Below are 23479 nucleotides of genomic sequence, written 5' to 3'. Positions count from 1 at the left end.
CTCCTGCGGCCCCTCTCCGCTCTCCGCCGCCATGTTGCTTCTCCTCCCCCCGCCCCCTTCCGGAAACCGTCGCAACGGCCGCCGCGGCCAATCAGAGCCCGCCGCTGGCGAAGCGCCGCAGCCAGTCACCACTGCAGGCGGTGCGCCGTGGGGGGAGGGGCGGGGCATCGGCCTCCTGTCAGCCCCCGCGCATGCGTGCGAGTCTGCGCCCCGCTGCTTTCTGGGAGTTGTAGTTCCCCGTGGGCGGAGCGGGACGCCGCCTTTGCGCCTGGCATTGCCGCAGGGGTGGGGTGCCAGTTCCCAGCCCACCACGCGCGCCTCGGGCTTCAGCGAGCTGTTTCTGGCCTCTTCGTGCCGCCTGCAAACTCTTCCATGGATCGCCCTCAGCCTGCGGAGGGGCCGGCTCCCCCGACAAGGAGGAGTTCCCTGCCCCAGCTCTGCAGGCCTTCCCCGCCCAGCGGCTCTGCTAGGCCGCGGCCGCAACCCTGGCCCTTGCACAGGGCTGTCGGGCTTTGTCGTCCTCGGGTCCTCCCGCACACCTCCTCTCAGGCCGCGAGAGCGGGCGGCCCGCCCCGGCGCTGCCCGCAGGCGGTCGCTCGCAACAGGGCATCCCGGGAGCGCGAAGAGGGCTGCGGCGAGGGACAGGGAGTCCGGAGGGAGCTGCCCATTCCCCTCAGGCTCTCTCAGTGTGCTTGTCGGCGCCGGCCCGGGCGTCCGTAGCAACGGCAGCGCGCGGGCGGCCGCGGCGGGCGGCTTAGCCCGTTCGAGCGGCCCGCCGCCCCGCGCCTCGGCGTCTGATTGGTTTTCCTGCGTGCCGCTCGCCCACCGCCTTTGCTTATTGGGCAGCGCGGCCGGAGAGTCCCGCCTCCTGCTTCCTCGCGCCCGCGGCTCGGTGGTAACTACTCCGAGGCGGCGGCGGCGGCGGCGGCGGCGGCGGCCCGGCCGGGGTTGCCCCGTGCAGGGGCCGAGGGAGGACTCGGGTGGGCCGGGCCGGGCCGGGCTCCTCGCCGCGCTCCTCGCCGCGGGTGGGCTCGGGAGGGCGGCCGTGCGGGCGGCCGTGCGCCGCTTGCTGAATCGGTGTTGAGAATTACTGCCGAAATAACCTGCTTCTGCTTTGAAAATGAGCGGAAAGCGGGAGAGACTGCTCGTGGGGGGCTTTGGTCGCTCCTCCAGAAATGCGGTGGGGAAGTCCTATGGACCATGGGTTATACTRTGGGTCGTGTGTGCTGGTGTTCATTGCAGTCACACTGATGTTAACGGCACAGACCTAAAGTCCCGACTGGCCATGCAAAAATTAGTCTTGCTGTAGCTTTTTAGGGCTGTGCTTTGGATTAGACGGCATATTCTGCCAGTACTGCGAGCGTTAATGCCTGACTGTAGGCCTGACTGAATTTGTTACGTTTCTGTTGCAGATGGTGGCTTTCTAGGCGCGATATGGCAACCAGGGTTTGACTATGGCAGCCGAGGCGCACAGCTCCTCTGAAGAGGGCCTCTTGCCTTCATCAGCAGGCTTAGCCCTTCATCGCTTGAGTGATTCCGATAAGCTAAGTAGATCCTACCCCTGGGCCAACAAGAGCAAGAGAAGTCAGCTTTCTGAACTCTGCCGGCGTAGAGCGTCTCTGTCTGGTGAGCAGAGTATTCTGAGATGAATGAGTTCGCGTGTTGTCAATGAAGAAGATGATTATTCTTTCAGATGGTTTCAGATCTTCTTTCTCCCTCCTTCCCCTCCCCAAAGCTAGAGGTGATAGCAATAAGCAGCTGTAGAAGAAGCTCTTGTTCAGGCTGGGAGAGTTTTGGGGGGACACATCATTGTACGCTTCCTCTGTACTGGTACTTGTGCCTGGGCAACCTTTATTGGCTGCTACTGGACCAGGCAGTCCTGGGCTTGCTGGATACTTGGTGGTCTAAATATTACATTCCAAAACATGAAAGATTGCCAAATGGGGAGGAAAATGATACTACAGTAGAATCTGTTAAGGAGGGGAAGAACTTCTCAGTTTCAAATATGTCCAGATAGGGATGTCTCTGTTTTATCACGGTCAACATATCCATACGGCACGCAGTGCATAAATGCAGGGGTGTCCTTATGACGACTCGTTCATAATGCCTCTTCCAGCACGGCTTACCCAAGAAAGCTGCTTGCTCTTTTGGGCATGGAGTGCTGACATTTGGTTGCTGATGCCACTGCCTGAAGAAACATTTTATACAGGCAGAACTTCTGAAAATTTTAGCACAATCCCTTGGCACTGTGTAACATAAAACATTGGTGTGGGCATAGGTATTTCAGTGTCAGCTCTTGTGAATAGTTAATTAACTGGCTTCTGACTAACTCAGTATTTAAAAAGAGCTTGAACACTTACAGTAATTATATTTAATAACAGTTACAATTTTAACTTGAGAGAATTCAAAACCTATCCTTTAAACTCTGTTATCTTAAGCGAAAGGAAAATTGACTAGTCTGGTTGAATTTTATGCATGTTGGCAATATTTTCTAGCCCACGACCTGAGTTTAATTGTTCCAGTGGCTGTGACTTAAAAAGACATGTTTATTAGAATTGTTTCTGTTATCTTTAGTTTAATTGATTTGGGTGGTTTTTTTTGTAATTTCTAGGAGCATATATTTTGAGATGAAATTACTTGATGGCTGTTTCATCTGAAAATTTTTTTTTATTCATGCCTGTAAATACTTCTGTAGCAGACTGCTAGAGCTACATAGCTGATCTTTATCTTCTCACAGGAGAGAAATGGAGCTCTTACTGTTTGTCTTCACTGGCGGCTCATAACATTTGTACCAGCAAAATTGGGAACTCTTGGGCTCAGTGGGATTCTGCCTCTCTCTCCAGTTCCATTGGTAGTCCTGCTTCTTGTTCCTTTTTGCATGCCCTTATTGTGGAGGAGTCCAGCCAACACCTTTTAACTACTGCACGCAATCCGAACAAAGCCATCTTCACAGTGGATGTCAACACAACAGAGGTACTTGCTGGATCTGTTGCAGTACTAACTGCTAAACAAAGCAATGCATAGCTAGTATAGGTGGTGTGACATCATGCAGGCTCAAAAGCTTGTTATCCTGGCTTGTATTTGTAGGCAGTTTCCAAATTGTGAAGGTATTTTGTAGTCTGCTCAAGCTCAATAATTCTATAAAGACTGACAACGCACATATTTCCACTGTAGGTTGTAGTTAGTGGAGTACACAAGACAATATCAGAAGCACTGATGTCTTGAGTCTTTTTTTCAAATGGAACAAGGAAATAAAGAAGAATGCAGCTGTGATGTGGCATGAGGAGAGAAGAGAAAAGCAGAAAATGTTTTGAGCCTTGTGACAAGGAAGCACCTTCACTGGGATGGGCTCATGGTGACATGAGGTCTCTGTCTGTCCCAGTAATCATGCATTTTGCACTGGGAAAGAGAGAATTTCTCTGTTTTTGTCCTGAGCATAAACATCAGTATGAAATTGAATACTGAGAACTTTAAAGCATTGCTTCAGTTTTGGCTTGAACTGACAGTTCAGACTTTCCCATCGTAAAGAGATAGAGGCTAGACACATAATCCTGACTTGGTCTGTAAATAGGCTTAAGGATGTCGATTTGTGTGATTTTTGCACATCTTCAGGGCTGGATAATATTCTGTGGCCAGCCCAGGTTTTCCTTCAAAGTGCAGCGCTGTAGTTTTGCCTCTGTGGATATAATTATTTAAGCAACACAGGAGGCTGGAGTTAGAAATCAGGAATCTTAAAGGGAAAGCAATGTCTCAGACCCTCTTAACAAAGAAGAGGCCTGGGCGAGGTTTGTCCTAGAACAAGAAGTTTTAGTGAGTTGAGTAGTAAGATTTCAGAATTAAAAAGGATCTCTCCATTTCCACTGAGAGAAAAAGTGATATTATAAGGCATTAAAGCAACAGCATGATGATCTATTAAAGAAACTTGCAGCTTTTCTGTTTGTTTTTTTGTTTGATCCTTTTTTTTTTCTTCTTCTTTTTCCTTTCTACTTTTGTAGATTCTAGTGGCCAATGACAAAGCCTGCAAACTGCTTGGATGCAGTAGTCAGGAACTCATTGGTCAAAAGCTGTCCCATCTGATATCAAAATCCGGTCAAGATGTAGTGGAAGCTGTGGGTGAGGAGTACATAGAAGCTGATGGATGTACATCAGTGGTTTCAGGAACTGTGGTACGTGAAATGTTGCGGCAAATATTCCCCACCATACACATGTTTTTTGGTTTGAGGGGTTTGTTTTTTCTTTTTTTTTCTTTTTTTCTTTTTTTGACATTTTCAATATTATTTCCTGATATAGTTAACTTTATGGGCGTTTGGCAATTAAGTAGGACTGTTTACGTGTGCAGATATGGGAGCTCAAAGGCTAAAAGATGGTTTGGGAGGCACCCGTGAGATCCTTCCAGCTGTCAAACATGTATAGTCGTGATGATGTGATCAAATGAATGCTTAAAGGACACTAGATTTAAAAGACAAAAACAAAACAAGCAAACAAAAAACTATACAGATTGCTTAACATAGAAAAACTTATTACTGAAAAGTTCCCAATTGTCTGGGTCTTTTAGAATATCCTTAAAATTATCTTAAATTGCATTGTACATGTTATAAAGTTACCCATCAACCAAAGACCGTGAAATGTCTGTGACAAAACATCTTAGATGCAGAAGAGCAGAACTGATATTTTGCCTATATGGGGCTATTTATGAGAGAACTGTGTGAGAAGCATCTAAAAATTACTTTGTTTTGCTGGTATTGTGAGCTGTCACTAGAAAATATTTGGAAAATGGGCTCCTATTCTTCCTGGTGCGTTATTTTTGTACTCAAATTGTCAGCATCTCAAAGCTTGATCTTCCTGAGCCTTCGATTGGGTTTGGGAAGAAAAATCCAAGCTTGAGTAGTGAAATACAGAATTAAAATTAAATGGCTGATGAAGACACAGACTCTAAACTACAGCAATTCCAAATATTTTATAGGCTGTCATGGAGTTGCTGTGTAATTCATAAACCCATTCTGTCAAGATCACACAAAAATGATAGAAGGCTTGATATGAACACTGCAGGTTATTAGATGAGTAAACATCTGATTTGAGAAGAATCTTCTCCCACAAGAAATTAAACTGGTATTCTTGCAGCTGAAAATAAGAACTATCTTAGTAATGTGGAGTATTCATTAGCATCATAGGATATACTCAAATCAAGGATCTAGCTGCTGTTTTGAACACTACAGGTTACTGGAATTCCTTTAAATAAGATGTCTCTGAATGGTGCTTATTATTGAATGTAAGATATTAGATTAACACATTTACTGTGCTGAAGGTAATGCCTTGAGTCTTCCTGGGGTTGAGAGAGAGGAAACAAAAGCAACAACATCATGCTGTGTATGATCAGTGCATTATTTGCCAGCCTTTTCATCTCTGTATTAAAGCTATGTTTCTTCCAATAAAAAAAAAAAAAGCAAGTAGCCAAGACGCAATGTTTTTCTAATAATGAGGGAGAGAGATCTTGGGTCAATATCTTATTCTTGGTTGAAACTCTTGATACATAACCACAGTCTTAAATTATGATTGCATCTGTATCTCCTATGGAAAGGTGGATGTTATAGGCCGTCTCAAAGAGAAGATCCCTGTCTCGGTGTGGCTGAGGCGAATGAGAAGCAAGGACAACCAGTGTTGTGTGGTTGTGCTGGAACCGGTGGAAAGACTCTCAGCTTTTGTTTCCTTCAGGGCTGACGTGAGTGTTTTTTCTAGTGATCAAATGACAGCAGTTTGAGACAGAGTCTGTGCAAATTAGATGCATCTTATAATTTCCATGGGCACGTTATTACTCATGAACATTAAGTGTATGCATAGTACTGCCTCAAATTGGGATCATATGCACAGGACCTGTGCAAATTTCTCCCATGCTGCTCACCTTGATATGCAGCTAGTCACATTAAAATACACTGTCCCTCCTCCAGGGACATCTTAGATTGGAACAGTGGAAGTTTGGCAGGGGGTTATTTATRGCAGGGGTGCCCTTCTTGTGAAGGGAATCGGTTTGCTGAGGAAAAATTCTGTGAGGAATCTTAGACTCTCCTGCCTCTCGCCTCTGACAAGGGGTGGGTTCTCTGCGTGATAGTGTCAGAGAAGCATTGCGTTATACCATGTCTGCTTTTACTGAGTCAATTGTTTAATTCTGCTGTCTCTTCATGGATGTCTCCTGCCATTTGAGTAGATGCTTGCAGAAACTGTTGTTAGAGGATTGACTGGATTATGTCTAAAATGCTAAAATTAAAATAGTCCTGTAAATTCTCTTCCCAAGGGAGAGATTACATCATGTGACCTTCTTTTTGCCCATCTCCATGGTTACCCATCGTTGGAAGAAGTAATTGGGCTCAACATAAAGGACCTGATTCCTTCTGTACAGATCCCTCCTCTGGGCAAAAAAATCCCAAAGGTATGGTATAAGCTCCAGCCAGGCTCTTCCATACTCTTCCCACCTGGGCCATAGGTGCACAGTGGTTTCCCTCCTTATATAACAAAAGGAAGCCTTTTCAGAGAGAAGCACAAGTCCCCTGAAACAGAGTGTGCTGCTTATTTAGATGGCTGCTGTCTGGATGTTTTCTAACTAAGGATGAGACCAAGCCCCGACCTCTCTCTTTGGGATCTGTCCTTGTGAAAGATGCTTTTTTGCACTCCATGAGAAGCCTGGCTTCTTTAGGAAACCATGCTGTGTCTGTCAGCCCCCTAATGCTTCTTTGAATTCTGTGGCCAATTTCAGTTATGTTTGTCTGAAGGGTGAAAGCTTAAAAAATATGCAGATCTTGCAAATGGCATGGTGGGGGGTGTGCAGGGGCGGGGGAAAGACAGCTAGGTATATGAAAGAGGCCTTATTGATGTCTCATTTGCCGAAAGGCTGCAGCATGGACTTGCCCTGTCTTCAGAGTCAGGATGCTCTTACAGGATTTCAACACTGGGTTACAAATCCTTAAAAAAACAGGCTTTGATTTCGATATTCACAGGATTCGTTTATTTTTCTTTGCCTGCTCCTTCTCTCTGTCCTTTTTTCCTAAGAACTTTCCTGTGTAACTTTATATGAATACTAAAATAAAAATAAAATGGTTGTTTAGGGTTTTTTTGTTTGTCTGCTTGCATTTAGAACCTCAGGATCCAGAGATCTGTAGGTCGATCCAGAGAGGGTAACACGTTTCCTCTCAGTTTAAAGCTGCAAGCTAGCCTTCCAGAAGAGGACGAAGCTGCAGTGCAGAGAAACGGCATTCCACAGACAGAAAAAGAAGGCTCTTTCACAGACTATCGTTATTCTGCTACAGTCAGGGTTTTTTCCACCATCAGTGGCATTATTACTCTCCAGCCAGATGGAACCATCCATGGCATCAAGGACAGTTTTGCTTTGACACTGTTTGGCTATGAGAAGAAAGAACTGTTGGGAAAGGTAAGATAGGAATTTTAGTCTCCCTAAAATGACTGTTATGTCAGGCAGCGCATCCATGGGAGCTGTAGAGTCTCTTAATGCTCAGTTCTGTCTGTCACAAAAGTCGGTGTTCCACTTGTTCAGCAAGTGAATTGTGGGATAACACACAAATTCTCTTGCTGCTATTGCTAAGTCTTGCAGTGCCAAGGAGCTGGAATGAACTTCAAACAGTCCAAAGCAAGCTGCACACTCGTACGTTCTCCACCAGTGAGGTGGATTGTTTTTGCCTGGCTGTCCATGAGCATCAGGTCCACCAACACGGAGTGTTAGCATTTGCCCCCAACAGGTGAGAGTCAGCTTGGCTTCATAAGGTTTCATTCTGTTTTAGAACATTACATTCCTGATCCCTGGTTTCTATAACAACATGGACAGAAGCAATGACCGCTCCTTGCCATTACCTCTCCTTGACGACTCTATGGGAACAGAAAGCGCAGGTGTCTTTGGAGGTGTTGCTGCCTGCCGTACGACTGGCTCTGGCTGCTGTGACAAAGGTAAAATGAACAAAGAAGAGAGACTTGCCTCTGAATGTGGGAGTGTGCTTTGTAAAAGCAATTTATGTCTATGCAGTTCTTTCTTTGCCTAGAAATGCACAGCTGCATTGGAAACAATGCACAGTTGCTACTGGAACAAGGAAGAGTTAGCAGACAATGTGCAAATTCTTAAATAACTCTTTGGTGAAGTGAAGCCTTTGTATTCCAGAGGTAATTCATTTCTTCAGTGAGGAAACGTTGGCACTCAGATTTACAAATGGAAGGATTGTTCTAGGTTCTAATCTATATTTGTTCACTTATTCTCTTCTGCAGGTATAACAATACTTGTTTTACTACATCTTGTAACCTCCTGTTTTTCCTTTTTGATCTTCTGTCACTGAGGAAAGAAGGAAGTCCTTTTCTTATTCTGTCTTTCTTTCAAAAATGTTTGGACTATATGCTATTTGCTTTTTTGTCCTGCAATTTCAGTGAGTTATGCAAACGCAGTTTAAAACTTTTTTTTTATTTCTTAGCATTTGGAATGGGGAGTGTATGTGTGTTTTGACCTTTTTTGCTGCTGCTATTTGTATAATAGCTTTATTTCCAGTCTCTATATAGCCATCAGCCTTTCTTAGGTCTCTGAACTTTAATCAAAGTAACTAACCCAGGAGGCTAATACCTATCCAATAGCTTTGATAGGAAAGCAAATTTTAGCAGCCCTAAAACGTTTAGTTTACTACCTGATGTGACTTCTCAGACCTAATGAGACTCCTCCTATGGTGGAGTGCTCATGTTCGGGCCATGTTGTTGCCTCAGTCAAGTCTTTTATACCCCATGTCTTAGGGATAACACAAGCAATGCAGTTCCCAGATTTTTTTTTTTAAACTGCTGTATATACTGATAAGCATGGGCTGAATTGGTATGGTTTTGTTTCTTGTTTGGTACAGGAAACAGCCATTTGGTTTCATCTTCAACAAGCCTTCTGTCAAGAGATGAAGAGCAGAACCTAGAAAGAAGACACAGAGAAGACAAGATAATAAATACTGGGACCAAGCGAAAGAGTGGGAGCAGTTTCTTATCTTCTCCTTCCTCTCCTGAAGTCTCATCCACAACTACTAGTAGGTAGGCATTTCATGGACTATGTGCTCGCCTCCAAAACTCAAGCCCTCTAATGGAAATAACAACAAAAAAACTTTTTTTTTTCCCTAAAGCTCTGTGATATTTGGGAGGAAGGTCTAACAAGAACCTTCTGCACTTGTTCTTTTTGGAACGCAAGGGCCATTTGCAAGACTGGTTCAGTTTTGCCTACCTTGGATTTTTGTTTAGATCTGTACAGTCTACAACTGTAAAATTACAGGAGTCCCATCCCTAATGGGTAGCAAATGCTTCACCTAGGCTGGGGAAGGTAATTAGGTCCTGTCATCACTAGATCAGAAACAATGGATGTTTCTCTCCTTCCATGGTATCCGCCAGCTAATACTGCACTGAAGTTACGCTATCTGGAATGAATTCTAAACAATATTCCTCCTGACGGTCAGTGTAACTGTCATGTCATCCATTAAAACAGAGTACTTATGTTACTATAGCGCAGACATTTTTATTGCACCTTTCTAGGTCTTTTTCCTGTTACAAGATTAGAAATTCTGCGGAAGTATCTATATGGTGCACACGGTTTAGTTTAAGTGAAATTTTAAACCTTCCACCTTTAACAGTTCTAACTCTTGGAAAACATGTACTGCATTTTCTTAATATACGAGCTATTACAGCACTGTTCTTGCTGCTTTTTAAGCAGACTGATGCTGACTCATTGTTTCCTTGTGCTCTTCTGCATATGTGTCTCATATCCTAGTGAGCGCTCTGCTGCCTGGACTGTTTTCCTATTCTTTATTTTTATGAATAAAAATGTTGGTAAAATGCCTTGTGCAGTGGGCTCCAATGAACCATGGTTCATTGAGAAAGCAACTGGGATCTTCTCTTCTCAGGACTAGAAGTGTCCTGCCACATGTAGTGGCTTTTTGTTGTGGTAAATCAACTGTGAAATATATTTAGAAATTGAGTTAGAGAAGGAAGTAATCCATAGGGAGAGAGTTCCGTTCAAGTGTAGCTGCTTGGTAAAGCTGGAATTTGTTATGATTTTGGATGCCTGTACCAAGTGCTTTCTGCCTTTTTTCTTTTAAGCTTAAAAAGAAAAGGATTGGTACAGGTTTTAAATAGTCAACATAGTACCTGAAGAGTGGGTGGCATACAGATGACGCTTTTCTCATTCTTTTGTCATCATGATATAACTAATAACTTTGAATCCCTGCAGGGAGGACAGCATTGCTGCTGGTGGGTTGTCAGCCCACCATAGAGAGATGTCACCTGAAAGCTGGCCTGACGCAGTCAGAGCAGTGGAACAATGCAGAACCATGGAAACTGCAGGATCAGATAATTCTCTAAAGATGCTCTCTCCAAGGGTTTTTCCCATGTCGTCTGATTCAGGACAGTTAGATTTAGGTCAGAACAGAAAGATGCCAGTAAGAAGCAGTGATAGTCCACTATCTGGTGCATTTGTGACCCTGCAAGGGAATGCCAGTGAGACTAGTAGCTCACCTAACCAACTACAAGTTGATCATCAAGACCTCAACGAAGTAGACTGTCAGGAGATCTCTAGGTTACCTTCTCAACTGCTGAAACATCAGCACTTCACTGATACTTCAGGAAAAGGTTCTTCAGCAAACATTGCCCGGTCTCCTGCTTGTTCTAGGCTAGAAGACGTGTTAGATACTCAATCCAATAGCTTGGTTAAGCCTTCTTCTGATGTTACTTGTATCTCATTTGGGACACCAACATTAGATGAACCACGGTCTGGGGCAGCACCTGACTGCATTCTAGACTTTCAAAGCCACGTGGTTACAGAGCAGCTGTCAAAACCAAGCTTGACGTGTGATGCAAAGCATTCCAGTCTTGAGCACACTGTAGTTGAAAGCCGCATGCTAAATGATGCTTCATCTTTCCTCACAAATGGAAGAAATAGTATCCATGTTGTTCGTTCAGGAAATACAACAGCTTCCGGTGCTTCTGCACCGGGAGTTGCCACAACCTTTGAAGATGTTAAAGAATCAGACACTGAGCTGAACTGCATTTGCTATGGCCTCGAGGAACTGGATCTGAATATTGGTGTAGAGGAGAACTCAGCCAATTGCTCAGGCGCTGCTACAGCTCTTGCAGGTGTGTCCTCCTCTAATGCAGTGGACTCCGCTGAAGGCGATCTGCTAGTTCAGGACAGTGCTTTTTCAGCTGGGCAGGAAAAGCAGCTATTGAACAGTGTTGCCACAGAAGATGGGTCTGGGTGGCTGGCTTCCACAAGGCATTTGGAAAACTCTGAAGAATCCTCCAAAGCATTGCTTGCGAAGCCTGAAACTCTTGCAGAGACTGCGGTGGACAACCTGAACAAAAATCCACTGAACAGTAAAGGTAATCCTGAAGAAGACTGTCAGTTGCATACGAAGCAAAATGTGCAGGTACAAGTAACATCTACCCCTGTGAAACAAGAAGGAAGGCTGAATCCTTTGAGCTCAGAGATCCTGGAAGGCAGCTACCTTGGGAATTGCTATCACAAAGATGGTTCTCAATTAAGTAAGTAAAACCTATTTCTCCTCTTCCAAAAACTTTTACCAGGACACTTCTTCACCCACTCTTTTGCAGAAGGCAGACATTTCTGGTTTAGAAGCTTACAGTGGGGAGGAAGGAAGCTTTAGCGTCTGGGAGGAGAAACAGCATTTGAGTCTACTCAGAGAGCAATAAAAGAGCAAGTGTTACAAAAGACAAAGTTACTTTAAAAATTAATCCAGATAGAATAATGAAAAATACTCTTAAAACATGATTGAAAGCTTTGAACCTCAGAACTGGTTTTGAACAAAAAATTTAAACTCCATTGTAAAACTTGTATTTCATTGTGTAATGGCATGTGTTTGTTTCATTCCTTCAGCGCAATTCAGTGGCTGGTTGTATAAAATCCCAATTTATGTCACCTGGTATAACAATGTGAAGTCGTCCCCCCCCATTAAAGAGGGAATGATAAGGGTGACCTCTAAGTATCTCTAGAATACCTGCACTTTTGCAGCCTTCCTCTGATTCCTTGGTGAGTAGGTGTCCCCCCAGGAAATAATGGAGAAAATGAAGAAATTCATTTTGTTAAGAGCTCAGGATTTTATCCCAAATCAAATGGAAGCTCTGTGGTCTCATTCAACAATAAAGTTTCATTCCACCATTTTAACTCACTCACCTGTTTTTACAGGTATAGCCTTTGAAGTGAAACGGGTAGAACTGCAGGACCCTGCTGTACTCTTCTGTGTCTGGGTGGTGAAAGACTTTCTACAGAGCCAGAAAGAAGCAGCAGCAAAGACTCAGCTTGTGTTCTCCAGTCTAGCGAGCTCTGCCCAGTCTATAGCAGATCTTTCTGCACACAGTCTTGGAGAAGTAAGAAACTGCACTACTGTATAATGTTGAGCGCTTCTCTTGCTTGGTTGTCAAGCTGAACCTGAGGTTGTGAAGTTTTCCACATTGTAATAATATCATGGCCTGGTAGGGAATATTGCTGTTTCCTTATTTTTCTGTTTGCATGTCAAAAGAAATGTGCGTGGGGGGGGTTGCCATGAAAAGGACAAATTACTATTCTGGGAGTGTGTGTTCGGTTCAGCGTGGTTAGCTTCCCAATCTGAACAATAAAAGCACCTAATTTTCAATTTGTTCTTAGACTGGTTTAAGTACCTTTACAATAGAGATTTGCACCAGTGTAATGAGATTAATTTTTAAATCAATGTAATCAGACTGACACAAGTGACATGACATTATTAAAGAAGGAAATACTAGGCTGAAAAAACTTTCAGAGYGATTTATGTCAACAAAAGGAAACGGCATTTTTTAGCTGCCTGCTGGGACGCTGCATTCAACGTGGTGTACAGAGAACTGCTGCTGTGTAGGTGAACAGTGGTGCATGTGCCAATGCCATAAAGCCTGAACATGGAACTCCTCAGACCTGCTTTTTAATTAGTAACGGGATGTAAAGCTGACAGTACTTTTACCAGAGCTGTAGAGGGAAAATAGTATCTTTGATGAATTGAAATGAGTAAAGGTGATCTTCTAGACTCCTTGAATATGCATGCCCTAAATCTTTATGTGGCTGGATTTTATATGACTTTAGCAGAGATGTACATACACACGTGTGTGTGCATACACACGCATATTTAGACATCATATGTGTAATATGTACAGCGGCGATAGTTCCAAACTATATCATACTCTGAGAAGCTGCCTTTTACTGAAATATATTGTGTTTTATTTTGTTTTGTTTTGTTTTCCCTGCTTTAATCAGTGATCTGGAAGACAAAGTAGATATCTGAGTGAAAAGCTAAAGTCAATTGGCAAGTCTTGCTGTTTGGAATATTTTTTGTAAGACCTTGGAGAGCTGAGTAACAAGGTGGCTCTTGGGTTTCCTTTGGAAAATTGTTTTCCATATATATATATATGTGTGTGTGTGTGTGTGTGTATATATATATGTATGTATGTGTATATATATGCACATGTATGATTAAATATTGGAAGTTTTCACTGTTTCATGGAGCAATGTAGATCCACATTTCATTACTGAAAACAAATTCTCCCATGACATTTGTTATGTTTCTTCTTAGTATGGAATAATGTGATTGTCATAACGATACTCTGTTCTCGGGCACTTCAGATGCCATCTTCTGGTGGAGAAACTTACTGATCACTGAGCCAAACAACCCAAAGGCCTATACTTAAAGCAAGAAAAAATTATGTTGTGTTTAATTTCTCATGCAGAATTGCAGGTCTTAGTAGGAAGGCTTGTGGTGTTTCCTCATAATGGATTTTACTGGGGTGTTCCTTAAACTCGTTTGCTCTCTTTGTCCCCTAAGAGGGCTCTAAAGAACTAAAATGCTCTCTTACCAGAGAGTTCTTTAAACACTGGAAGTTAAATATCCTTTATACACTAAATCATTTTAGGTTAGTGCAGCAAATAGAAATTGCCAAATTTATTGCCTGGGCTTAAAGCACCTTTTTAGTTCTGTCCATTTAGAATACACTTACCTGGAAAAATGACAGCATCAAAAGTAATCTACTTTTTATTCATCAAATAAAATGTTCATTTGCTGAAAATCCATGATTTTATTTTCCTACTTACATAGAGAATTTTATGCAAGTACCTAAAGTGCAAATTCTCCGGTTTTCTTTTCCTTTTTCTTGAATTTAGCGGTTTTGGTAGCTGTTGAAATCAAACTGTTGAATTAAATAATCTTATATGGTGATGGTTAAGTCAATATACAGTTCTTGCTATCAAAAGCAAAGATCGCTCTCTTTAGTTGTTCTTGTGGCTGTGTATTTAATTTTCAGTGTTTACTTCATTTTACAAACAATATTCTGTGGTTTGCTCATTTTCCTGTTCTTGCTAATTTTTTATCTATACCTAGGCCATCAGATCAACTCCACTTTTAGAGAACTCCCGAAGAGCTGAAGAGCTTGAAAGACTAAAGGCTTGCGAGGGAGAATATGCAAGAAAATACGACACTCTCAGCCTTATCGGCAAAGGATCTTTTGGCTTTGTCTGGACTGCCAGGTGCAAGAAAGATCAAGAGGAGGTTAAATATTTCTTCTAGCTGTCATTGTAATGATTATTTAGGATTGAAATTGAAAAGTTAGAGCATTCATGTAATGTAAAAACTAAGCTATTAAAACCTGCCATTTGGTAGTTTGGGGTTTTCCTCTGTTTAGAACATGAATCTGAAATCTTTAACCTTATGAAAACAGGATAGTGAAATGCTCACATTGATGTAACGTATGAGCTGTTATCTAAGGCAATGCGTACAGAATGAGGCTGGCCATGTAGCTAATTTAACCCACTGAAAGAAGTCTACTTTGAGCTTAACAGAATTACACGTTTTAATCTTTGTTCACTAAAGAGAACGACAAACTCCGAAGTCTTTTTTGTGCCAAGACTTAAGGATGTGGTTACTTTACAGTGGAATAGTCATGTGGAGATTATGGGACCCTTCTCTTTATCAGCAGAAGTATTTTGGGTGTTGAGAGGCAAGCTCTGTTTTTTCTGTGTATGGATGTTTAACCACTCATTTCTCTCTACTGTAAATCTCTTCCAGAGGTTACTACTGCTGTAATTGAGTTGATAAAAGAGAGCTTGCTTGTCAAAGTCCTTGGAATTCAGGGCACCAATAAAAATGACATGAATGATGGATATCTTCCATTTATGTGTAGTGTTTGGCTTCTAGGACTCAATTAGTTCAAGTATATTTAGAAATAGTATAAACAGTGCGTATTGGCTTACTTCTAGCTTTGTAGTAATATCGGTCACTAATATTTTTCTGGGAAATTAACTTACCAAATACTTAAAGCCATGTTTTTGCAGGCAATATTAAATGTTGTTTTCTGTGTAGGTTGTGGTAAAGTTCATCTGGAAGGAGAGAGTGTTTGAGGACTGTTGGGTGGATGATCCTGATCTAGGGAGAGTTACTCAAGAGATTGCAATCCTGTCGAAGGTGCAGCACCCCAGTATCATTAAGGTACAGTAACTCAGAGCAAATGCAGTTTGAACTGTATCAGATGGTTCCTTTGAATGCTTAGTGTCTCATGCTCCTCTTCGGGAGTGAGGAAGTGTCTCATATTACATCTGCCTTTTGAGGAATTGAAGAAACCTCGTTATCCTGCTTTGTTTTGGAGGGTATGTTACAGTGCATTATCACTTGCTTCCAGGGACTTTTGCCTAAAGCATTTGATGTAAACACAGATCCGAAAGTGTGGGTCTAACAGAAAAAAAAAGCCCATGCATTATTTCAAGATGATAGGATATACCTTGGCAGTGGAAGTATGCTGTCATGTCTGAACATTTAGTAGTTCAGTAAATAATTTGGATATATATCTTGATTTCTGTTCTCTGCTTTTTTTTTCCCCAGAAAAATAATTCCTCTTGATTTTAATTCTGCTTTCAGTTTTAATTCTGCGCTCTCTTCAAGAAATATTTGTGCTCAGTGAAATGAGACTTCAAAGATTATGATATACTTTGACTAAGTCTCCCAAGAGGGAAGCAATGTTTGTAAAAGCAGTTTGAGGTTGAAGCGCGCAGTAAAAAGAGTCTGTTATTTGTAGGTACTGGATGTATTTGAAAATGAACAGTTCTTCCAGCTGGTGATGGAGAAGCATGGATCTGGTCTGGATCTCTTTACGTTCATTGATAATCAGCCTGACTTGGATGAACCATTAGCAAGCTATCTGTTCAGACAGGTGAGAGCTGGCAATGTACATTTGCTATATGCAGGAAAAATTTCATTAATATTAGAACTGGGACCCTATTTCACTCAAAAGAATTACTGGCTAATCAGTAGGCACTGGTCTATTCCCAGGGTTGTGCTCAATAACTGCACAACTTTTCTTCAGTGGTCTGTAGGGCCGATTCTGTAAACTGAAATGCTGCCTACAAAACCTTTCCAAGGTTTACTTAGAAACCTGTAACTCAGAAACCTTTACAGAGTCTTACTTCAGGTGAGGGTTTCCTACAAAGCCATCACTTCTTGGCAGTGCCTGTGGCAGCGCACACCCCCAGTCACTAAGATGCCCATTCGTGTGGCAGCTGCATCTACTTTGCTGTTGGAGAAGAGAAGGAAGGCTCACAGAAGTTGCCCCAGGCCTCACTAAAAGTCACATTTTCACTTAGATCAATGCTTGTTTTAGATTTATTACAGGAATAAAGAGCTCTGCTCTTTTGAATAAATTTAAAATCAAGGAGTTATCTTGGATCTGAAAGTGGGATAATGCAAAATAACTCAAGCAATTTGCTATGAGTCAGGAGCCTGCCTGAGAACTGACTTGTGATTCGTTCGTTGCAGAGCGGTTCGCAACAGCAGTCCCCGTGTAGTTCCCCCTCATGTGTTTTGGGGTAAATGCCTTGCTCTAAGGAAAAGTATGCAAGAATTACCTCTACCCCCTCACTTGTGACACTGGCGACAGCCTAACTGCTGCACCTTCTCCGTGTCTGCGTGATCTTGTGCAGTGTGCGTTCACAGACTGCAGTCTGTGGTCCCTATATACTTCCGATGGATAAGCCCTTTTCTTAAACCAGCCTTGAGTTTATAGGGGTTCTTTGTTACTTCATACCTCTACAATATTTCTCTGCAGAGGGAGCTTTGTATTATAAATAGAAACTTTTCTCCCTTAACTATCTGCTTTTCTTGCTGAGATGTATTGTGGTAGGGATCAAGATTGTTTCCAAGGTGATGTAATTGTGCTGCTATTCTTAATTATGGCATTATAGCATGAATCGTGCAGAAAGAAGAATGGGATTTAGGAGGAGTATACTGTTTATTATGAAACTTCACTCTTAAATGCTATGTCATCCTGCAGTATTTGAGGCATACAGTAATAGCCTTCTGGAAAAATCAAAGGACCCTCCAAAAAAAGCTGGGATAAAAATAAAATAACCTGCAGGATTGTAAGAGTAAGCACGGATGCTTCTTACTGAAACAATAAGTACATGGTGACTACAGCACACCATCATCCTGCCCATTTGTGAGATGAAGGCAAACTAAGGCTTTTCCAAGCCCAAGGGCACTGTGATTAATACCTATTGCAGCAATGCTGACAGCCATTCCTGAGTTCGAATGCAGTTATCAAAATTAGGATCTATATCTTGTTTATATAGTGTTAACCCAAAATGTGGCTATTGGAATTCTGTTACCATGTAGATTGTCCAGAAGGATATCTCTGTGCGCTAAAACCTGGTTCTTTCCTCCTCTTTCAGCTTGTATCAGCTGTGGGGTATCTCCACTGTAGAAACATCCTTCACAGAGATATCAAGGATGAAAACATTGTCATTGCTGAAGACTTCACGATTAAGCTAGTGGACTTTGGTTCAGCTGCCTACCTGGAACCTGGCAAATTGTTTTACACCTTCTGTGGGACAATTGAATACTGCTCACCAGAAGTGCTGTCTGGCAAACCGTATGTCACCCTCTGAAAAGTCATCCTTGTGCCCCTTGTCGTCAAAAATGCGTGTGCGCAGGGCTGGAATGCTTCGATATTGGTAGTCTGTTAGAGTATCTAACCACACCACAGAAAACCGCAGTGAGATTTAGAGCACTGCAGTGACAGAAATTACTTGTAAAGGCTTGAATACAAACAGTTGTTGCTGACTGAGTCTGTTGACAGGCTTTCTTGCTGTGCACAGCCTTGTACTAATGTCTGCCCTGCTACATGGATGAGGGCAAGAGCAAGCTTATGATTTTCATTTCCAGCCTGGTAGAAGAGTCTAGGCAAGTTGTGTTGTGACTTGAATGTGTCCTTTCCTCCTTGATCTTTCACAATATGCCCATCAGCTTGATAACCTTCCCTTCATACCTGTGTATGAACACACCGATTTGTCTCTACTAGTAGATGCTGTTTTAGAGAGGTGGTATAAGCAAGTATTGCCGTATAGTAGCTGCCCCTTAGCATGTATGTGTTTTGTATTTCTGGAAAAAGATGGTCTATCTTGTTTCTCTTCTCACACTTTCATCTGTTCTGCTCCCATCTTTCTGCTTGCTTCCCTGTGTGAAATTTTGCAGTTTGATCATTGTTCATCTCCTCTTTGATTTTGTGCTCCTCTAAAGTCCAGGATTCTTTTGTTGCAGCTATCTTGGATGTGCTGCCCAAGTCTCAGCTGTCTTTTCTCTATTCTCTCCTCTCCGAATATTCTCTTCTCTATCTTGAGGCTGGCAGCCTCATACCCACTCTTGAAAGGAAGCTTTACCATCCCAGGATGGTAAATATTAATTGTATGTGCAAGTATGTTATCTTTCCCTCCTTTCACAGCTGTTTTCATGGGCCCTCCAGGGAGTTCCTCTTAACAGTGAGAAAAGTTAAGTAAGGAGGAGAGGAAACCACTGCTGGGAACTAGATGGAATCTCAATATTTATTTCAAAATAACTTCTGTTTGGAGAGGGATGGCAAACAGAACTCCACTGAAATGTCGACTCTTCCATTCCAATATTTAAATGATAGTTTCAGCTGATGATCCAAAAGAAGGAGACTTAAGTCCTCTTTTCACCAGCTATGCATATAGATAAATGGTTCTCCATTTGGGTAAAGAAGTCTAGGTGCGTATTGTACATACTCATCAGCTGAAATTGGTTGACCATTCTTTGGTTATTTTTCTTTCATGGAGAAAGATAATACAGACTTCTCAGAAACATGTGAGAACCTTATTAGAATTCTCATAAACTTCCTATGCTAAAAATTGGAAACAAGGGTTAGCAACTGTTTGGGGTTTTTTCTTCTTCTTCCTTTTACATTCTTTAGCACACAATTGTATATTTGCAGCCTGAATTTATGCAAGCTTGTGCATCTCTACATAGGTACCAAGGACCGGAGCTGGAGATGTGGTCACTTGGTGTCACCCTTTATACCCTAATATTTGGAGAGAATCCCTTCTGTGAACTGGAGGAGGCCATGGCAGCTGTCCTGAATCCTCCTCAGGTTGTGTCAGAAGGTGAATTCTTTGCATTTCCTCTTCTAAAGGGGCAGATCTCTCAGGAAAGTATGAGCAGAAAGAGGGGAAAACTGGATAAACCATTCCAAATGTGCTCTGCAATGATTTAAAAAGCTGTTCCCTGAGGCAAAGATATCCTTTTGAGATAAGCTTTGCAGTTCTTTGCAGTATAGTAGCTATCTACTATAGTGTTTCAAATTCCAGACCATTCATTTATTATGATGAATTGAGCTATCAACTTGTTGAACTTCAGTGAGGTTTATATCTGAGTAAACCAGAGCAAATAATGTCTGATGGGAAGGTTCAGTCTAGTAGATAACTTGAAGGTCTATAATGGCCCTTGCATAATTCTAATCCAGTTTCATCTCACTTGAACTGTTTGCCAACAAATAGTATGTTACTTTTGTGTGTGATGATAATTTGTTAATGTTCATAACTTGTGAATGAATTGTATGGGTTGATCTCACAGGAAAAATACGGTTGGTCTTGCCATCCATTGGAGGTATAGAAAACTAATTGCATGTCAGGCTAATGAAGTCTTCATCAATAGATTCTCTCTCTGTGGCCCTATGTTTATAAGGTTTCTGTGGGCTCCAATTAACTGGTAAATTCTTGAAGCTTTCCATGAATGTTAAGTGCACCTTTAATCACAGATCAAACACGATCCCATGTGACCCCCGCCCCCCAAGTGACTGCAAGACAAGACTGGGCTTGGAAACAGTGAGTTAGGGTTGCCTCCCTGGCATTTCTTTCCACACCTGTCTCCCCCAGTGTCATAACTTTGCTCTCAGTTTGCTCTTTTTACAACCTGGAAATCTCAGATCATTCCCAGAGCTAAGCACATGTGAATATATCTGAATAGAACCGTGCTGCGCAAGGGATTAATGGGGAGGATTTGTAGTTCAGATTTAAGCAATTCAGATTTTAATTATGTCTTGCATTCCCAGCATACCTAATATACAGATTGATCCCTTCCTCTTACTGCTGCCTCTCCTCAGGTCTCATGAGTCTGATTGCTGGGCTTTTGCATCCTGTTCCAGAGCAGCGCACAACTCTGGCGAAGTTGGTGGAGGATCCTTGGCTGAAGCAGCCTGTGAACCTGGGTAATTATACTTGGGAAGAAGTATACACCTCTGCTGAGGCAGGTGAGACACTGTTCTGAAGGCTTTCTCCCTCCACTCACACCCTCCAGGCACAGAAGAAGGATTTCTATGAAAAGGCTTAACTGGGATTAGCAAGATAACTTCACATTAGCACCTTGCTTTCAGGAGGTGGGAGGGGAGCCATCCTGTGTCCTGCAGCACTCCCTCTGACAATTCAGCTATGAACTGGGCAGATTGCGTGTCCTGTTAGCCCGTGAGTGAAATTGCAGCTGTTAGGAATTGACAGCCTAGGCTAAGGAAAACCTCCTAGAACTGCAATTTCCGATCATTTGGCTAATATTCCAACCAGATCAGCTTTCAACTGAGCTCATAGCGCTTATGGAGATGTGGAATTATAGCCGTTTGACTGAATGCAAAGAAAGAATCATCTTCTGATACCTAAATGCTCTTAGTTTGAAGTTATGCCCATTGACTAGTGGGACTTGTAGTTCATCCCTAAATGCTTCTCTTCCTCCCTAGAAAGCAGTGGATTCAGAAATGGTTCTGGTGAGCGCACACACGGAGACAGCCACCCCCTCCCGGCTCCTCGTGCGCAGGGTGAGCCACGCTTGAACGCCTCCGACCATGAGCATGCAGATCCCCACCTGGAAGGAGCGGCCGCTGCTTCCGAGGGCCAGGACTCAGGTCGTGGGCATCGCTGCAGTCTTTCTCTTCAGTAGAAGTCCCTTCCTGTGGAACGATAGCTCACTTACCGCAGGACACATACTGTCACTCAGGAACTAACAGAAATTAATTTTAAGCACTTCCCTTCTGTAGAAAATTGGAGTTTTTGAGAACTCCAAAGTGCAGTAACACTGTAAGAGAGGCTTGTGATGTGAACCATTTTCTGTAGTCTCATGGGAGAACCTTTGAAATCAAACTGATTTTTTTTTTTCTAAACTGTGGTATGCAGAAACTGTTGATCTTACCTCAATTGTTTCTGTTCTTCCCCAGAAAAGATCCTTGGATGCACACAAAAGCATACTTGCTGTTAATCCTTATAAAGAAATCGGCAAATGCAGTCTTGAATACTGGTTGCACGTATTGTTTTGACTGTAGCAGAAGACCCAGGGAACTGAGGACTCAGTAGTAAGTCCTGACCATCTTTATCTTTTATTAAACTAGACTTCTGATGTCCATCACAGTCCAGGATCTGGCCTGGTTGCTTTTTCACTGCTGAGGAGCCCCTCAGTGCTCTGAGGGAAGAGAGACATCCTGAAGGGATCATTTCAGTGTGCTTGTTCAGTCAGCGGGAAATTGGTTGTCGAGCCCCAGGCAGCGATGGGGTTGTYGGAGAACAATGTTTCTTCTTGTCCTGGGCAAATTACTAGTGCTGTGAGTTTGGAGGGGTCAAGGTGTACGCTGGTATTTGCAGGCAAGCAAGGAGGGAGCAGGAAATCTTCACTGACGTCTCTGATGTTCTGCACCTGGTGTTAGGCAGGGCAGTCTTGAACTGCTTTGCTTTTACATGATTCCTTGAGAAAAGCTTCTAGCTGATATATGTTTATATAGGCTGTGTTTTAAAGCTCTAAGTGAAGGATTTTAATGCCTTGTTTTTAACTGTTCAGAATTCAGATTATATTTTTAATGGCTGTTTTTACTTTTATACATACTGTTTCCCTCTTTCCTCAAAGTGAATGAATAAACATCTTAGTCTTGTTTGTTGCCTGCCATTTGGGTGTTGTTTGGACTTCGTGTGCACAAAATTTTTGCTGTTACTTCAAAAACAGATACAGAATTTCATGATGTGTTTATTTTTTTTTCTCTCTCTATTTTTTTGTCCAAGTCCTCTCTTGGTCCTCAAAAGAATTGCAGGAAAATATTCTTTGATTTTGACAAGACAAAGATATTGGAAAGAAAACTTAGATTCAACAAAGAGAACTGTGTTTGACCCATTCAAAATATTGACACATAGGTAATAAAATCACTTCTCATATCTACTTTTGTAGTGAGATACGGAGAAACAATGAGATACAGAGAAACAAAAGGACTTTGTTGGATAAAAATAATCAAATCTCTTAATGCCACCTAAAATATTAAGAGAACAACTCTGAATCCAGCTTTTGTGTTTCTGTTAGCTACACACGAACACTTAACTGCTTGAATTCATGGAAAAATGTATTCTGGAGCTTAATCTTGGCACTGAGGTAGGACTGATTTCTGGTTCCAGTTCCCCGATACAGTACGCTCTTCTGAAAAGTCTGAAAGGTTACATGTTTCTTAAATGTGGCTTAATAGCAGTAGACATGGCCCCTGGCTCTGTTCAGCAGYGCTGTCTGCTCATTTAATTTGGGAAAGCCTTTTCCCACCCCCAGGGGCCTTCTGAACCGAGCACAAGGGGTTGCGGGGGCTTGCTGTTCGTCCCGTTTCCTTGCAGGTCAAATAAGCGGCTCCCCCCCTCCCACTGTTTCTCGACCTGAAATCCATCTGCAACCTTCCCTGCTGCAGGGATGAAAGCGGGAGGTTGATCCAGTGAGCAGAAGTCCTGTCTGAACAGGAGGAAACATTTCGGCACTGTGAGGGTGACTGAGCGCTGCAACAGGTTGCCCAGAGAGGTTGTGGAGTCTCCTGCCTTGGAGATGTTCAAAAGCCACCCGGACACGATCCCGGGCAACGTGCGCTAGGTGACCCCGCGCGAGCAGGGGTGTCGCGCTAGATGATCTCCAGCGCTCCTTTCCGATCGCAACCGCTCTGCGACGAGGGCACGGAGCGAGGGAGCCGGTGACGGGCGCAGGAAAGCGGCTGGGTGTAGCATGGGAGAGGATGGGAACTGAACGGAGACTTTATGGAGTCCTGCAGCAAAGACTGGGACGCGATGTGGGGGGACGCACGACTTGGGGGGGGCTCCGCTCGGCTCGGCTCTGCTCCGCTCCCG

The 23479-nt window shown here is 42.9% G+C and overlaps 3 protein-coding genes across 7 annotated transcripts in view; 2 read left to right on the top strand and 1 right to left on the bottom strand.

Moving 5' to 3' along the window:
* Positions 1-87, bottom strand: part of PPP1R7 (protein phosphatase 1 regulatory subunit 7) — an 18210-nt gene extending 18123 nt beyond the window's left edge. For both annotated transcript variants that reach the window (XM_026077370.1, XM_026077371.1), the window contains exon 1: positions 1-87. In XM_026077370.1, the coding sequence (XP_025933155.1) occupies positions 1-33 (33 nt within the window). In that variant the 5' untranslated portion in view covers positions 34-87.
* A 653-nt stretch (positions 88-740) lies between these two features.
* On the top strand, positions 741-22277 carry PASK (PAS domain containing serine/threonine kinase). Of its 4 annotated transcripts, XM_026077386.1 has the most exons (18): positions 741-895; positions 1413-1626; positions 2738-2973; positions 3996-4166; positions 5579-5719; positions 6290-6424; positions 7127-7420; positions 7788-7950; positions 8877-9051; positions 10238-11547; positions 12209-12390; positions 14403-14570; positions 15381-15506; positions 16090-16224; positions 17738-17937; positions 19329-19462; positions 20461-20607; positions 21085-22277. In XM_026077386.1, the coding sequence occupies exons 2-18, from the start codon at positions 1455-1457 to the stop codon at positions 21282-21284; spliced, it is 4089 nt and encodes a 1362-aa protein (XP_025933171.1). In that variant the 5' UTR covers positions 741-895; positions 1413-1454; the 3' UTR covers positions 21285-22277. The 4 variants fall into 4 exon arrangements, with proteins under 4 accessions (XP_025933171.1, XP_025933173.1, XP_025933170.1 ...); XM_026077385.1 differs by lacking the exon at positions 741-895 and having other exon boundaries at positions 1018-1626; XM_026077387.1 differs by lacking the exon at positions 741-895 and having other exon boundaries at positions 1018-1626; positions 21089-21274.
* A 435-nt stretch (positions 22278-22712) lies between these two features.
* Positions 22713-23479, top strand: part of MTERF4 (mitochondrial transcription termination factor 4) — a 2427-nt gene continuing 1660 nt past the window's right edge. Inside the window, exon 1 of the mRNA XM_026077400.1 lies at positions 22713-22751. Coding sequence (XP_025933185.1) covers positions 22713-22751 — 39 coding nt within the window. The remainder of the gene's footprint in view (positions 22752-23479) is intronic.

The sequence above is a fragment of the Apteryx rowi genome, unplaced genomic scaffold, assembly GCF_003343035.1.
Source record: "Apteryx rowi isolate R43461 unplaced genomic scaffold, aptRow1 scaffold_450, whole genome shotgun sequence".
Taxonomy (NCBI): Eukaryota; Metazoa; Chordata; class Aves; order Apterygiformes; family Apterygidae; genus Apteryx; species Apteryx rowi.
Note: the sequence above shows the minus strand (reverse complement) of the source record. Positions and strands in the feature narration are given on the sequence as shown.

Excerpts from the sequence above, each read along its gene's own strand:
- PASK (XM_026077386.1), top strand. The coding sequence starts at position 1,455 with ATGGCAGCCGAGGCGCACAGCTCCTCTGAAGAGGGCCTCTTGCCTTCA. Across the intron at positions 4,167-5,578 it reads CAGTGGTTTCAGGAACTGTG|GTGGATGTTATAGGCCGTCT; the intron begins GTACGTGAAATG and ends TCCTATGGAAAG. Across the intron at positions 16,225-17,737 it reads CAAGCTATCTGTTCAGACAG|CTTGTATCAGCTGTGGGGTA; the intron begins GTGAGAGCTGGC and ends CTCCTCTTTCAG.